General features: G+C 38.1%; 2 protein-coding genes across 2 annotated transcripts; both read right to left on the bottom strand.

Annotated features, from left to right (window-relative positions):
- Positions 1 to 676: 676 nt before the first annotated feature.
- Positions 677 to 4,740, bottom strand: LOC146740560 (organic solute transporter subunit alpha-like). The gene is made up of 6 exons (XM_085501830.1): positions 4,677 to 4,740; positions 3,548 to 3,702; positions 3,251 to 3,324; positions 1,906 to 2,017; positions 1,132 to 1,384; positions 677 to 963 (listed from the first exon to the last, which is right to left on the bottom strand). Exons 1-6 carry the CDS (start codon positions 4,738 to 4,740, stop codon positions 677 to 679), a joined length of 945 nt encoding a protein of 314 aa, XP_085357956.1.
- A 7,628-nt stretch (positions 4,741 to 12,368) lies between these two features.
- LOC146740559 (organic solute transporter subunit alpha-like) lies at positions 12,369 to 16,489 on the bottom strand. Its single transcript, XM_085501217.1, has 7 exons — positions 16,381 to 16,489; positions 16,004 to 16,158; positions 15,495 to 15,568; positions 15,185 to 15,343; positions 14,287 to 14,398; positions 13,918 to 14,170; positions 12,369 to 13,332 (listed from the first exon to the last, which is right to left on the bottom strand). The coding sequence occupies exons 1-7, from the start codon at positions 16,442 to 16,444 to the stop codon at positions 13,043 to 13,045; spliced, it is 1,107 nt and encodes a 368-aa protein (XP_085357343.1). The 5' UTR covers positions 16,445 to 16,489; the 3' UTR covers positions 12,369 to 13,042.
- Between the last annotated feature and the right edge of the window lie 1,427 nt (positions 16,490 to 17,916).

Below are 17,916 nucleotides of genomic sequence, written 5' to 3'. Positions count from 1 at the left end.
TGTTTAATTACAGTATAAACAATATAATATATAATATCAATATTTCATTAACGCTAGTATTAAAGATACAATATGGAAAAAAACATATATTTTTTAATATTGTTATTTAATACTCCACACTGTAGACCAAATCGAATTAAGATATTTCACAAACTAAAAATGTTGCGTTTGCAGGATGCACAACGGTATTCGTCAGATAAATAATCAGAACCACTAATACGCATGTGTAGAGGTTATTATAGTACGTACCAAAACAACCAATGCGCATGTCACATATGTATTATAGTTTTCATTGTTTTCTCGAACGAATACAACAAAAGCAGCGTGTTCCTGTCATGATAAATCATAGTCCAATGTAGTCATCACTGCCAAACACAATAATATTAAAAATTTCATGTCCTCGGCTATGCTGCATATAAATACGGGTACATAATTTGGTATATACGAGTTTGATACAAACCATTGAAGAGTCTACCATTAAGTACACAATTTCACTGAACATGAAACTCAAAAATGGAAGAACTTATACGAATGCAACCACGAATGATCTGAATAATTGCGTTACCTCCCCTCACATCATATTTCGCCCCTACGACCAAAAATCAACCAAGTACGAGTGACTCACGTGTTTTATATATTCATCGATAGAGGGCGAATCTCAAATGCGAGTCACCTGTTAGTGGTTCTCAGATTTCTGAGGCTGCTCCATGGCAACGTTTACCGTGCCATCGTTTGTATTATCATCACATACATCGTTCACTACTTCGTTCTTACTGCTGAATTTAACCAAATATGGACTGTTGGGAGGAGTTTTGTAGAATGTGATGTGATTTTTTCCTGCTTCTATGGCCTCTTCTGGTGTCATCACCTGCTCCGTGTTTCCATGTCTACGTGTGCGAAAGAGAAATCGCGAGAAGATGTTGATAAGGAAGAATTCGCAGATGACCAGAAAGTTGTAAATGTCTAAAAAAAAAGTGAATAAAATAAAATAACAATATTTATGTAGGACCAATCATGTTATCAGGCATCCCTTTAGTATCGAAGTGTCAACATTTTGCCTTTTGCAAAAATATACACAAAATTAGGATGTTCAAAATGTAATATGATATTTACGGGAATTGGGTTACTCACTGTAAACACGCGGTTGGTTTGCAAACGGATACGCACAAGGTATTATACCAACGTTGGACAGAAGAGTGAGCAAACCAAGCTGAACACTTCCTAATATTAGTGTCAACTGAATACATATAAACTTAGGCGTGATTTGGTATTCTTTTAATGGTTCCATTGATACGGTATGAAGAATGCCAATAGCTTGGATAGCGGTAATTGTTGATGCGATGGAGACGATCGTTACCCATAGAAACGGTTCCATTAGTCCAACCTTGAAAAATAAAACAGAAAACTTGTTTTTTGTTTTGTTTGTTTCGATATCACGGAATGGTAACTGTCACAGTGTGAGGCCTGCCTAGTATGACCTGTCAATCACCTCTATGACAGTAATCACAATGCACACCGTTTCTTCCCATGAATCCATGCACACTTACATTTGCAGGGTTTGAAGTAAATGACTCAAAACATAGAATAAAGGATTCTGACAGTAACTATGGAAACAAATCCTTATAAAATGTATTTGGATAACAGCAAAGTATTTCACTAACATTCCAACAACCTAACCCCAAGCAACAAAACCAAACTTCAAATCGACTTAGTTCGCTTCCGGAGCGAGACTCTGAAGCGAATTAATATAACTCCAAAGTTACCTAAGCCCAACTCTGAAGCAAGTCACTTCAACGTAACGCAGCTGCAAAGCGGTCTAACCCAGTCTGAAGCAAGATGTAACCAAACACTGAAGCGACCTAACCCAGTCTTGAAGCAACGTAACCACACTCTAAAACGACCTACCCCTCCTGGTGACAATTTCCCACCTGCCCACAACACAACGGCAATGAAGAGCACACAAGGGCGAATAATTGATACTTGTAAAACAGCTCTCCTCAACCAACGACCAGCTCGTCTGAAAGCAAACGGAACGAAATTATTTTGAAATTTTATATAGCATTGAAAAATATGTTACTTTTAATGCGCATTTTGACCGAGGATATTATTATATATTTAAAACAATGATTCATGTGAAATTGAACAAGGGAAAATACAATTGTAAACGAATATCGTGCGGGGAAATAATTATAACGATCTATCTGGCATTTAATGGTATAGTATGATAGTATGTGGAATTACTACTCACGGAGTTACTTTGACCGTGGGTATACACAAACAACAACACATCAGTGGTATTGAGGCGAGGTTTATCCTTTTATTTCTCAGTGTTTGGTGCATCGCGGTAGAGCCGCCATAGTAATCAATGATTAGTGTGACAAACATGTATAGAGTTACAGAAAAATAACTGCAATATACAAAAAAAGAAACGGAAAATTTAATAAAACGCAGAGATTGATATAAAAAGATGGATTTCTAACAAGTGCATCATTCCGCTAGCATCGTAGCGGGTCACGTTCGTGGCATATACGGGTAGAATGGGCGCCTCTCGCCTCTCGTTTTAGTATGTGGTCGCCGTCTATAACAAATACTGTTTTTGAAGTCTTCAAATGGACGAACGGCTACATAACCAAATAAAATTGTCAATTTCAACGGTATTGTAGGCACTCATCTTCGTCAGTTTGACGTCATAAAAGCATTAAGTCGCTTGAGGGCGCAGCCTGTTAAAAAGCGTATAAGAAAACGCTTCAAGGGAGTGGGGGGTTTTGACATCAAAAAGTTTCCATCCAACAAAAACGATTTTATTTTTTAATGAAGTCAAAACAAATCTTGGAGTATTTGTAGTTCGCTTTTTTCTATCACATCATGGACAAAAAAATAACAGATAATGAAAAAAAAAAACATCCAAGACGAGAAAATGGTTTGGTCCGAGTGTAAAGTTTTTTTACACCCACCCGACAACCAACTGCTATGTCATACTACTGTCCGATGATCAATTTGTATTTAATGGTGAATGTAGTCTGACACCATGGTCAATATTTATCAATTAAGTTTCAGTGGAGGGTAGGAGGGTTTGGGAAAAAACTAAAGGAATTATGTTTGTTATCTTACATTGAACTGTTGATGTTGTCCCTAAGAGCGTACAATGTGAAAGTCAACTACGTTCCCTCTAGTAAAATGACAAGATGTCAGTTCATTATTTAATTCCTCGTGGTGCGTTATTACAATAACTGCAATTGTTATTACTTACATGGCTGCTGTAAAGTTGGTAATCATTGCAGCACGTGGTACAAATAAACCAATACAACAAGTAATACTGTAAATCTGTGTGCAAGAAAAACAAAATATAATGTTACTTCCGGTTTCCTAGAAAATGGTTGACACGATACTGAGCGATGTGTCTGCGGGAAAGCGAGGACGTTTCCTGGGTAACGGCCTTTTGACAGGGATACGAGAAATTCAATAAAAATGTTACAATAGAGCCGATTTTGCTATTTCACTTCTAGATGCAGTCGATAATTCAATAAATATAAATACATGTACTTACTGGGTATATCCCTAAGACCCATATCATTTTATTTCGCCTTAGTTTAGTTTGTATTTTGTTTCTTAAATAATACACCGACTCAAAAAATTGTAATGCTGTTAACAATGTCAATACAGTAGCGACTGTGAGTAGTGATTTTTCGAGCGTTGTTGATCCTGAAAGTGTAAAACAAAACAGTCACATTTAGTTGTGTGAATTCTTCTAGTAACCGTGATATATCAGATATAGGTGTTGCTAACAGTGAGGGCGGACGATTTGATATCCTGGGGGCAGGAAGACTTTTCCCCCCCTATCTGATATGGATTTTTTTTCCAAGCAGACATTGTCTTTAATTCTTACATGCATATAGTGTAGGATTGTTTTCCAAGCATTGTCATAGATTTCCCCCCACAAAATCTTCCTGCCCCCAGGATATCAAATGGTTCGCCCCTAAGTGCGCGCGATGAGCTTACGTTGTGGATCGTATGGGTTGCATTAGACTGGCGCAGTCGGGGCGATTAATTTGTTTTTGTAGTTTGAATAAAATATAAAAAATCGCGAAATGGAGGTGTTAGCGCGAATTCCCCTGTAACTGCCAAATCACCCTAACACCTCTGTGCAAGTTTAGGGTTGCATCTACTACAAATACTGAGTTAAAATGAATGAAAACAGAATGATCTAATTTTTGTCAATTCGACGGGAGTGTTTTTATTTGTTCCGCGCCTTTACTGGAAATTATAAATTAATCCGAACAATGGGGCGGGCGGGCGATCGTCGTTTATTAGGTAACACACATCGTTGGCCTGTTATGAATTTGGACTGAGGGTTACACAATGCAGCCTGACATGTAGGCGTGAGTGGCGCACCCGCCGGCCGAACGGCATCAGACCCAACGTGTGTTCGGAGCACCGCGGAGGGCGCAACTCACGCGACCTTGTCAGACCATATACTAGTACATCATATGTACATCTCTAGTACGTCCATGGTCATACTGCACACGGTGCAGTACCAGTAGTTGTCATTTACAGTCACTCGTTTCGATTTATCAATCTCCCTCCAATCACGGAATGGTTCCGGAGTTTTAAAATTTCATTTAGCAAAATTGGAAGAAATATTTACTAGTATTTGCGCTTGTTACATGCGTTCTTACCGCTAATGAGTTGTTTCGTATCCGGGGTCTCACTATCCCAACATTCTGTGTCATTATCGGCCATTGTGGATGTGTTAATGTAACTGTCTCCGATCAAAACGGCAAAATCTGCAAGAAATGCAATTAAGCATAAAAAACGTATCAACCAGCGAAATAAAAAAAATAAGAACTATCAAAAAACACATAAAAATAACACCGGAAACGAAACTGTCAGTTGTCATGGAGTTCTGAATTTATTGTTTATTTGCTTGTATGTTTTTACAGTTTAGGTAATTGCAAACTTGAAAATCCCGCAATGCGATAGTTAAAATAATACAAAATGTGATGTACGTAATAGCATATATCAAAATAATAGTAAATATAATACAATTAAATAATGTGTAAGACGTCTAAAAAACAATACACGCCGTACAATGCACCAGATTTTAATCTGACTGTATGAAATGTTGTCTCATTTTAAAATAACAACAATTACCGTACTGCCTACACTTCGGTATTATGCCATGAAACGACTAACAATCAAAGTACATCCATCATTCAGATGAATTTAAAGCGGGAGGGTCGTCACCTGCGCACGCGCGGGAATTGAGTACCAAGCGACTATTGACGCTGCAGTTCGGCGTCTTCTATACGTTTGTGCTGGGATAGCGCTTCCGGTGACGACACAACGCCAAGCGACAATAACAACACACGCTAAAAATGCAAAGCTTCATGGGTAGACGCTTGTTTGTAAACAATGACAGGCTATGGCCATCTGACGCATGCGCAGATGACGACTCCTCCGCTTTAAGACCCGTCCCGAAAGTCATACAAAGACGTGCTACTAGTCATGTTAAGTCATGGCCACCGTGACGGGATTATTATGGCATACCACAAGCGTGAGCGTGAGCGTGAGCCTGGTTTATACAGCCATCAAATGACCGTAATTTGAATAATTTGTACCATGAATTGTTGCTGTGAATTATATCATAACGTAACCAGGTTACTGCGTAAAAAACACGGACATTCTATAACGCTCTATAACGCCGTGGTATAAACATTATTCACTCTGCGTCTCGGCGAATAAATTATTAGAAAAACCTTTGAAACAGAATAAGTATGGAAATAAAAAAATAACCGCAAAGATGCTACGACGCGGATGGCCTTGCGATTTTCGTCGTTCTCATTGACTTATTACGGGCGATAAGCATCCTCCGGCATTTCTCTGGAGTAGATGAGCGAAATAAAAACCGTTCGTCGCTTTAAAATCAGACAACTAATAAAGTTGTGTGAGCTTTGAAGCACACTAAATATAGGGAGGGTGAATTGAACCTCATAGCACTAATGTTAGTTCTCTGAGATTGAACAAAGGGTATGTCACTCCAAAATTGTACACTCTAACCTTGGTCGCGTTAACCTTCTGTGCCTACTGAGAGGCCACTGACCACGGCAACCAGACTACAAAGTGGCACGTAGATATCAAATTATTATAATATTAAGAAGCAATTTAGTATTTGCCGTTTTTATCTTTTCAATGCACTTTATGACGGCGCATTGGGTTCAATCACCAGTCTAATAAATAACCCCTGTTTTATTGACAGATTTACGTACAGTTTATTTGTCTGTGGCTAGGCTCACCGCGACACCTACGCCAAGTTGTTAAAACGGGAGAGTTTGAATGCTTCGGCAATTTTAATCTGAAATCTTCCCAAGTAGAATATCATGAAATTACAATACTAACGTACAAAAAATGAAATACGTTCTTGATATCTGGTTGACGGTATCTTGATGTTTCAACTGTGAGTGAATGCACTTCTCAAAGAATGACGTCACCATTTAAACGATTTGTGTCTCAAGCCGCTGACAACGATCGCTGATAGTACCGAAAACGCAGTACCAAGCCTCTGTACGTACGGAAAATATTGCGATTAATTTTGAGCTCCCTCAATCTGATTAAGATTAGAGTTCGCTATAACGCTTAATGAGGTAGTATGTCAAATGAGGTATGTCGACCACAGATGGCGCTGTTGCGAAGAGAAGAAAACGATATTATTCCCCCAATGTAATATCCAAAAATAACAAAATGGGAGTATTGAGCATAATTCGAATCTAAGTTGGCGCCAGGCGTTGAATCTGAATTTGTGGAAGCGATCGTATATGAGGGGTAGGCTAGCCATCCATTCATACGTGACCCGTGTTTCGTGGGTACTAGTAAGAAACATTAAAGGTCGGTGGTCATCGCGCAGCGCGTGTTCGAAATTCATGTAAACAAACAATGTATTTTACACGCGTTGTATGCGTCGCTATGAGTTCCATATCGAACAGGACGCGGCACGACGACCACCGCCATTTAATCGATACGTTACGTCCGTGGACACGACCGTTGTGTATTGCCTTGTGAGAGATTTTTGTTTTGGGGGGATACCGTCCATGAAACACGATGGGATAGCTAGTTAGCTTATTTGAATCACTGAGATACTCGTTCTTTCTCGTTCTGCATATTTCTATTACCCGTTGATGTTTATTATATTAAATCGTAAACTTATCGGTCAAGTATTACAATATTGTAGTTTGGGTACATAACTTTGATTGGTATTGATCTTTTACTGCACGTAGGCACAAGCTGTCAGGAATTTCTAAATAAGCCGCTTTACTTTCGCAAGAGATACATTTCGCAGATTTCGTGAAAACGCTAATTTTAGGACACGGAGAGTCAGTGATTTTTCGCGAAACGGTTTCTTCAAAAATACCATAAATTCCTAAATTCGTAAAAATTTCTAACAGTGAAAATTACCGGTTTGCAGCATTCATAAATTACTTCACGGAAGCTTGGCAGTGTGTTATTAATTTGTCGCGTCGAATGCACGAATGACCCTGTAATTTCAACAAATTCGTTTGACACGTATTTGATTTTATCTTGGGGTCGAATATAATATGCAATAAAGACCCTCGTGCATTATCCTATATAACTTGAGAAGACAGAAATGACGAATGAACGACTTCTCTCAAGATATCAAAGACGATACATTTCTAAACAAAATTACATTAATAGCGCGTCACTTGTTTTCTCCGATCTCACATAAAATACGGATTTCGCATATGTCTTTCAGATTAAATGCGCATTCGATTTGAAATTTACATGCAAACAAACAAACTTGCCAAATAGGTCGGTCATTTTCATCATTTCCTTATCTACCTGCGTGAACTATCACGTGTTTTTATTAGTGATTACCCAATTGACAACTTTCGCGACGAATGCATAAAAAAAATGGAGGAAATTTCGCTGACTAAAACGTTGCTCACATATACTATACTGTGCCAGGAATTATCATGTAAGGTCATCAGGATAATGATGCAAAGTACGCACCAATTACATGACCACACTGGCCTGGTGAAGCCTACTTCATGTAATTGCATCATATCACGGAGAGGTCTCTACCCGACACCGCCAGGTACGGCCAATTAATATGTGTAAATCCATATTGCAAACAATGTGCATGACAGCTGATGTTTTATGTACTGAAATCATTGACTCGAGATTTTAAAAAAAATCTCTTAATTCAAATAATTATTGAAATGAAATCTCAAACCATATTTTCAGGATTAAAAGGGTGGCAGTCGTCACGCCGCGTCCTGCTCGATGTGGGACTCATAACGACGTATACAACGCGTGTAAAATACATTGTTTATTTACATGTAATTCGAACACGCGCTGCGCGATGACCACCGCGCTTTAGAAAAAGTAAATTCAGAGTTTACATGACATAACACAGCCAATAAGAACGTTGGTTGGGCTTCAAGACTATCCGAAATACGAAGACCCTGCATATGTGAATTGACATTTCTCTGGCACTGAAGAAGAGATGGCAAAGAGATGTTACCACCATTTTTATCTGGACTCCTTTTTCTCATATTACAGGGCGATGGTCGTTGCGCAGCGCATGTTCGAATTTAATGTGAACAAACAATGTATTTTACACGTGTTGTGTTCGTCGCTATGAGTCCCATATCGAACAGGACGCGACGCGACGACCACCGCCCTTTAAATATATATCTGCCATTCAAAGTAGTGTACAGGACGATCACTTTTGATCGCACTCAAGTCTCCGAGTTGAAGAGTTTTGGCACACACTTGTATTAATCATTAGAAATAATCAGCTAGTCAAGCAAATAAAGTGTGAAAACATAGTGAGAATTGTATATACATTAGACGATAGTAAAGTGCGAGTAGATAGATCGACCTACCAAATGTACAGGGACTTGATGCTGAACGTCTTGTTTCAAACCAGTTCTTCCACCTGCGATAAGAAAATATAAATACTATTACAAAACCTTTATTTTTATAGCAAAAATCTAACACACCCTATGATAATATAATAATGATCGACATATTTATAACGCTGTGGCGTAAAGAAAAAGTTAACGTTTTAAAAATCACGACCGTTTACTTTCCTTGTAGTTCTCGGCCTCGGAGTTTTAAAATATCGACTATCAATACTTTATGTGATATTTGGTGAATTAGCTTGTACATTGTATTTATGTTGTGTTGACGATGCAGATATCGGATGAAATATGTATCCTTGCAGTTCAGTATGAAAATGTGGATTCCAACAAGAATGTAATTTAAGGGCGTGTCTACTTGCCACTTCAGTTCGTGACAGCAGACTCACTGTTAAACTTAGATTTTCTTGCTGGATGAAAGGTGATCGCGATAGAAAACTGAAGCCAAAATATCATTATGACTTAAGCACTCACAGGGTAGGAGCACGTCTTTCTCCGTCGAGAACAATTTTTTAAAGACTTCTGTCCAATATAAAGCATAGAAAAAAATATAAAATATATAAAACGTACAGGCAGTAAATGCCAACTTGGTTTCAATCATCGGAGACAGTTACTCTTTTTGACCAATCACAACACATATATAAATACCGTATCACAAGTCACTCACTACCTAACAGTGGTACCATCAATAAACTATACCCAGGCCTCGTCGCACACAAGTAGACGCAAATAAAAACGTCATTTCAGTTAAAAAACAAATAATGAACATAGAAAGTGTGTGCGGCTATTCACCTAGTTATAGGGTCACTTTTTAATTGACACTATAACTGTCTGGCTGTAAAATTGAACAAACACCGTAACGGTTTACCTTGAAGTAAGTGGGGCTCCTCTTTGAAAACCATAAATTTGCCAATTCGCACCAGGCGTGACTCTCGCTAGTAGCGCGATAAAGTAATCACAGTTCACTGTCGTGATAGGGGGACTGTGCACAGTTGTAGGTAAAAGTTTACCGTACTCGTTTGTGTCCACTTGTGTTTCACTGTGCTCATATTTGACATTGACCTTGTGGCATATACCTGTACTTAGCAAACATCATTCTTGTAATGCAGCACACACGATTTTTAGCGCAACATCAGGCAGTAAAACATTACACTGATAGGGTTTACCCTTGACCTTAGAATACTGATGTGACAATAGGTTCTTGCTGAAAATTGCGCATACCATCTCTCATCATACCACCTCAAAATTTTGTTTTACCGCAATTCCAGTAGAACACCGATATTTCGGAGTAAATACAACAATCATATGTAAAATAACTACGTATTCTGTGTTCATTAATTAAGTTTTCGAAAATAGTATTGTCTGAATACACCTGAAATATACGAACCATTCACCATACAGAAAATGTTTATTCCAATTAAGCATAGTGATAAATTATACATGGTTTTTAATGAATAATTATTTTGAAATTATGCACACAACCTCGCCTTTTTAAAAATAAGCGCAAGCGCTAACCGACAGTTGTAGTGTTACTATGTTATTGCTAAATGTACTTGATTTGGTAGTTGAATTGGCAATTCAAACAGACAATTAAAAATTGTCGTGGCTCTTCACAAATTGAACATTTAACCTTTTCTTCTTGGTAAATATCTGCTCACATTTTAAAAATTTCCCCCTCCCCTGACGACCTCCTCACCTTACCCTGCCAGTGTGATTGCATTTTTTAAGAATATTCAAAATGTCGGGCTCAAAACAACTGACGCTTCATGTACACATGAATAACCCATCCCATTTGCATTCACACTTTCTATGATCTGCAGAAATATTTTTCTTTGACCCCCTCCATCAAGTATAATATGGGCTTTGGTTTGTGTATAGTTCTTGGTCACCGTCGATCGGTTGTCTTGGTTTTATTCACTGTCCAAGCACCTTAGTAAAGGGTCTTAGTGCACGTTAGTGTAACTCCAGACGTAGCCGTGGATGATACAGTTACAATACACGTAGTATGCTATATCTACAATTTTATCACGTGTCTTAGGCTGAACATCAAAAGGGTCGACCCCTACCCCGGGTGAGTATGTCACAGACTCAATGGGAAGGCCAATTCCACCGGCCGAGATTCATTCACTAACGAATGCGACTTTGAGGGAACCTTGGTTAAGGTCCACAGGTGCTTGTGTTCGACCGGGCCTGGTTGACGCTGTTGGATAGCGCATTAAAATCGCCATTTGATAGAGATCGCCACACAGCCCTGTCATGTAGTCCCAAACATGAATGTGACTCCTGTGGCAAAATGCACTATGTGTCAGCAATAGCACTTGCAATTTGCACATACAAAAAAAAGTCAGGAGAGACAACAGTGACACTCAATGTCAAGAACTGTCGCCCTTGAAAAAAGTAGCCTACAACTGGGTGCACCAAGCACGAGTCTTGTGTCACGCACTGCCTTCATATTTAGACACTCCCTAAAATTTTAATTTTATTGGAATCTATATTTTATACTATAACTGCCGAGTATTCAAAAGAACCGCCAGCAATTTAGACTGAGACAGAATTTCGACGTAATGCTTAGTCACGTCTACTGGACTGACTAAAGGGTATATGGTCACGTTTATTTAAAATGTGAGCATATATTCTGACTCGGGGTAATATTTTAACTGACGTGCTACGATATTCGTCAGATGTTGTCGAAATAAATCAAACCCATGCTGTAAATAGGTTGGCACAATGCATGGTTAATGCACAGTTCCTCTATCTGACTCCCTCGGCCCGGGTGTAAACGGTTTGTTTACCCGCAATGCTGTTCGAGACAAAAGAGCGCTAGTCGTTTCCAGACCGGGGATAGAGGGACCGTGGTTAATGCTATAGTCAAAACGAGTCCCGAGTAGAGTCAAACATCGCTGCTACTGGTCTGACTAAATGGGCCATTAGTGTAACCATTTTGTATAGCTATATGTTACACCTTGAGATTAGAGTCTCCCTTGCAATTCAGTTTTTATCGAGTTTTTTTTAAAATAACTGTGCACAATTTACCTGTTCACACGATCTCTAAGCACCGACTTATGTTTTTGACTACTTATTTACTACACCCACTAAATAACGTAAATATACCATATTACTGTATTTTTCTGCTAAACAAATGATTTGTTTGGACTAACAACGTACAAACGTGTAATTACTAGTATTATAATCATTCGTGGCAAAAATGGGGAAGCAAGATTTGTAATTATGGTAGCCATTTTAGAAATAAACAATTCATATGACGCCCAATATACTTTGAGGTAATAGTATAACCATGGAGCTAAAACAAGATTATTTTACCTCCATGGTATAACCAACTAAATCTATGGTCGTGTGAAGTCTACTGTAAACAGAGTTAACAGTAAAACAAACTAACTGCAATGTCTTCTAGTGCGATTCAAACACAGACAGTTATTAGTAATGAATGAAGCATTTTAATACAGAATAAATATGCAGGCATCATGGGTAAAATAGTTTCACTGAATATATATATATAAATATATAAACAGAAAATAGTTATACGGCAACAAATACAGACGCAACGCAACACATAGATAGAACTCTGAGACATGGTGGTTTGTTTAGCTCCGTGCTCCGATCAATAGCTCCGAATTGAATCGTACGTGTATAGTCAAAGTTAACACAACACACATATCCTATGAAAAGTGACTAATAATATCTGATGTGCATATATAAAATGAGCGAAGTGTCCGGGCCCGCCGATTAATGAATATCATGCGAATACACTGATGTTATATTCTAATAAGAGGATCGATGCGTCGAAATGCACCCGAATTTATCAGCAATCATATTACAGAATATGTGCGTTGATTATTTCTGCTGTCCGTGCGGTCGTGAATTGATTAGCCTCTTCTCAACAAGAATCAATATTGCTATCTTGTTTCCCACGTCACAAATTTGGTGGGGTTTCTCAATTCTTCTCCTGTTATGTATAACATTGATTCAACTTTTTTGATTATAATAGTTTTGTCATTACTGCGTGAGTTTGTAAGCCAACACCAGTGGGCGCACGTCAAACACTAATGACAAGTTTACGTGATAACAAGCGCAGGTATCGAAGTAGTCTATTCCTGAATTTCAGAATTCTGAAGCTTCTCCATGGCAACATTTGTCAGACCACCGTTTGTATGACAATTACATACACCGTTTGCTTCTTCGTTTTTACTGCTGAATTTAACCAAATAAGGACTGTTGGGAGGAGTTTTGAAGGATGTGATGTAACTTTTGCCCGCTTCGATGGCCTCATCTGCCGACATCACCTGCTCTAAGTTTCCATGACTACGTGTACGGAAGAGAAGTCGCGAGAAGATGTTGATGAGGAAGAACTCACAGATGATAAGAAAGTTGTAAATGTCTAGAAGGAAAAAAATATAAAAACATGTATGTTAAAAGCATTTTTTTCATTCAAGTTGAACATTGCATTTGTTTATAATACACCAAGATAAAATTACTGTAGATTTGAATTCATAATACTGATATAAATACACCTTTACATAAATACATATTCCTCTGGCAACAAAGCGCTTCTGTCGCGGAAAGGGTGCGATAAAAGTTGTTCACGTCGTCAATATACAAGTATATTATGTTGATATATATATCATCAATGAAAAATATTGTTTTTGAGATATATACTAAATATTAAATGATGACGGACTACATAAAAAAACACAGTTAGAACGACACTGATATCACCCATCTACGTCATGACGTCACAGAAGCGGTCCAACGTCAGAGGGCGTGACTTATAGGAAATGGGTGCCAGTAGTCGACAACCCAAGATAATATTTTATTTACAGTATACGCGTAATACTGACATGAATACACCTTTACATCACTTTCACCTAGCTACTTCATGACGTCACAGAAGCGGTTCGCCGCGAGAGGGCGCTACTTATAGGAAGGAGGGATATTCGACAACTCAAGATAATAATATACTTACAGTACACGCGTGCACGGTTATCTAACAGATCAGTGCACGTTATTACACCAGCATTAGATAGAGTAGTTAACACGCCCAGTTGAACATTGCCAAATATAAGGGTTAACTGAATGGATAAGAACTTGAACGTGATTTTATAGTCTTTTAACGGTTCCTTCGATATACCGTGTAAAATGCTGATAGCTTGGATGGCTGTAAGTGTCGATGTAATGGAAATAATGGATATCCACAAATACGGTTCGCCTATGCCAACCTTGAGAAACGAAGAAAACAGAAATCACGTTGAAATCACTTTTGATTTAAAAGGAAATGCACACTAACGCATTGTGAGCATTAAATAAATACTTCAAGTATAAAGTCTCGACCTACCACTCCTGGTGTAAATTTCCCATCAACCCACAGCACAACGGCAGCAAACAGCACAAGAGGACGGATAATTGCTACTTGTAAAACAGCTCGTCTCAACCACCGACCAGTTCGTCTGAAATATATTGGTATTATCTCTTCAAATTTTCAACATTGAAACAGACGTGACGATTTCTATTCCATTGATCATGTGGTGTGGTAAGTAATCCAAGGACCATTTTGTCAATGACATGTTTTGCAAGTACAATAATGTTATGTTACCAGGCAAACCATGTACCGGATGTGTGAGTTGAACGACGGGATGGAGGGTGTAATAATAACAAAGAAACACATTTTGAAATACTGTAGATTGCTTCATTTCTACTTGGAATTTAGTTTCGCAGTTTTCGCTGAAGGAACACTAGTGTATCTATGGAAGCGGTTTTTACATGAAATGTGAACTCGCGTTGCGTTGACGACGACCACCACCCTTTAAGTGATGTATTATGATGTATTTTGTTGGAAAGGACGTTATGTGTAAAATAGCTCTACTTTTCAAATGTTTTGCTCAAATTGTTGGTCACGGAAAGATCAATACAACTTTTTCATAAAATTGCGTCCCTAGCAACGATACTCTTCTGTGACGTCTAAATGATGTAAACGGTGAAAACAATGTCGTTCAACACACGCAAAGTAATATCTACTCAACACGACACTGTGGCTGGTTATGTGGTCGTTTGTAATATATGTAGTATATCTCTAAAAGCATGAAATTTTACTAACAGATGATTACTAATCAAACGAATATCACGTGGACGCCCTTTCTGTCACCACCTGCGTCACGGAAGTTTTTTCGACGCTAGAGGGCGCGACTTGTATTACAGGGTGGATTTGTATTAATCCGTTGAATGTATATACTCACTCAGTTACTGTGACCGATGGTATGCACAAACAACAACACAACAGTGGCAATGTAGTGATTTTCATCTCTTTATTTCTCAGTGTTTGGTGCATCGCATCCGATCCGCCATAGTAATCAATGATTAGTGTGACAAACATGTATAAAGTTACGGAAAGATAACTGTAAAGAAAAAAAAAGAAAACATTTCAATAACTTGTTGGCTCCATTTTAACTATTGTCTCTCTAATATTATCATGGTTTCGGTTCATTTTGTAGAAAGAGATAGATAAGTGCGTGATTGCAATAAATGCATTACACGTGTTCTACTTACATAGATGCTGTAAAGTTTGTCATCATTGCAGCACGTGGTATGAATAGAGAAATACAACTTGTGATACTGAATACCTATATATGAAAATAAATTGAAAAAAATTACTTCCGGTTTTCGAAAAAAAAATCTTTTTAAATAATCGAACTTATCGTACGAGTATCCGACACTAAATTTACTAAGAATTAGTGATACATTGCAGTGTGTTTTGTCACATAAATTACATTCTACGTGTGGGACTACATGACAGAAATATGTATCCATTTTTTCTATAAAATGGCATTCAGGAAATTTAATGCTCCATTCCGTTGTCAACCATGCCCGGTCGAACAAAATCACTAGTGGAATCGCATCCGATCGTGAATGAATCTCGGCAACGGCTTTGGCCTCATCCCTGCGTGAATAGTGAGCTCACTCGTGGTATGGGGTCGTCTCCGTTTTGTTCTTCAGCCCCAGGTAAGATTTCCATAAACCCCTCTATTGTCATTTTAGTTTGTACGTTGTGTACTTACCGGGTATAACCCCAATACCCATATCATTTTATTCCGTCTCAATTTAGCCGGTATCTTGTTTCTTACATAATATACCGATTCAGCAAACAGGATTGTTGTTATCACTGTCAATACAGAGGCAACCACAAGTAGTATTTTGTGGAACGTTAGGGATCCTGAATTATAGTAAAAGAAATACAATTGGTTTAACGCGTATAGAACGCATGCGCAATGCCCCGAGAAGACCCGAACCTCAACAAAGAAGAGAAAATTCACCCCTATAAAACAACGTCTGTATCTAGGGAATAATTAAACTCAAAACAGTGAATAAATCACAACAGACCACATCAAAAAACTAGTAAAGTTAACAAAGATAGTATGGATGGCGTGTTACTTACCATGTATGACTTGATAGACGTCCGGAATTTCGTTGTCTGGGCAGCTGCTTGTGTTGTTGGACATAGTGGCTGTTCTTTACCAATACTCAGGCAAAATGCTTGATGAAAACTGTAAAAGATACGGATATATTCCTGAGTTATATACGCACATACATAACAGACTATTTGGTATTGGTAATGGCAATAGCCAGTTGAACGTTACTGGTTCCTACGACATTAGCCATCTTGAGACAGCGATACAGTAAGCCCTTTCGTGTCTGTAAGATGTACTCACAGGAATACGTGACGAAATGTTCGTCATAGTTTGACACTGACAAAAGAATGCGCTAACGAGATTAAATATATTCAACTTTAACAATACTTCAATAGTATATGTACCGGTATTATTTCCTTCAAGAATCAGTGAACCGGTGAATTTCACAATATCCGCTAAAATAGATATTTTTTTCTCAGCACAGTACGTTGGGGGTATTTGACGAGAAATTAATTGCTGGATTAACGATAAGTAAAATCGCCAATTTATCATTGTTATCTCTGTGCATACTGGTTGAACGTACTAGTATACAAAACAGCAACGTATACAGCAGCAACAAAACAATTCAACAACCACAAGGGACAGCAGTACAATACTTATTGTTGATGCCACAACCTCCACCCTACACCGTACCTGCATTATAGAAAAGGTTGACGATTTACCTAAATAAGGAACACGGTTGTTTGTAAAACTTAAAAAAAGGCAATTTTGCAGCAACTGGCAACAAAAAACAAATATAAAGTGTGTTTTTTTTCATAAAAATAGAGCAATTAATATTATTCATCTGAATTTCCCGATAATTCATGGACAACATACGTAAAGTCGCCCTAGCATACAATTCACTATTCTTTTCTCTGTGCATACTGGTTGAACGTATACAAATCGGCAACCACCAAATGCAATTCAACAACCATAAGTGACAGCGGTACAATTAATATTGTTGATGCCACAATCGAGAAGCAACCTCCACATCACCCGTCACTGTAATATAGAAAAATGACGGCGATTTACCTAAATACGCGACAGGGCGGTTTGTTCGTCTATTATCAATTATGGATTCAGTCAAATTCGCCGATTTTTTTATCTGGGGACAAACAAAAATGTAAATTTTGTAGCAACTGGGAATAAAAGCAATATAAAGTAATTTTTTTCATATAGCATAATATTACTCATCTGGATTTCCTAATAATTTGTGGAGAATATATGCACAAATCTATATTTTCTATTTACTAGTATCCATTTATTGTGCGAAATAAGCTGGAAGTGTTCGTACCACGATTGTGGTGTAATTAAAAATGGCATAAAAAGTTGTAAAAGTCAAGGCAATCTATTGATTTATAGTAAATAGTGGAGCAGTCCAGTTCCTCACATCGATATTATCGCCAAAATGGCGCGATCTCTAAACTGAAATTCAATAATTTGATCTTTGTCGTAACACAGTGTTCGCCACGTGAGCTTCGCGGTCTTTCGCGGTGTCGGAGTAATCACACAGTTCCCATGGC

Source organism: Saccoglossus kowalevskii, chromosome 7 (assembly GCF_978046115.1).
Source record: "Saccoglossus kowalevskii chromosome 7, keSacKowa6.1, whole genome shotgun sequence".
Classification (NCBI taxonomy): Eukaryota; Metazoa; Hemichordata; class Enteropneusta; family Harrimaniidae; genus Saccoglossus; species Saccoglossus kowalevskii.
The sequence above is the reverse complement of the archived record's forward strand: the minus strand, read 5'-3'. Positions and strand labels throughout refer to the sequence as shown.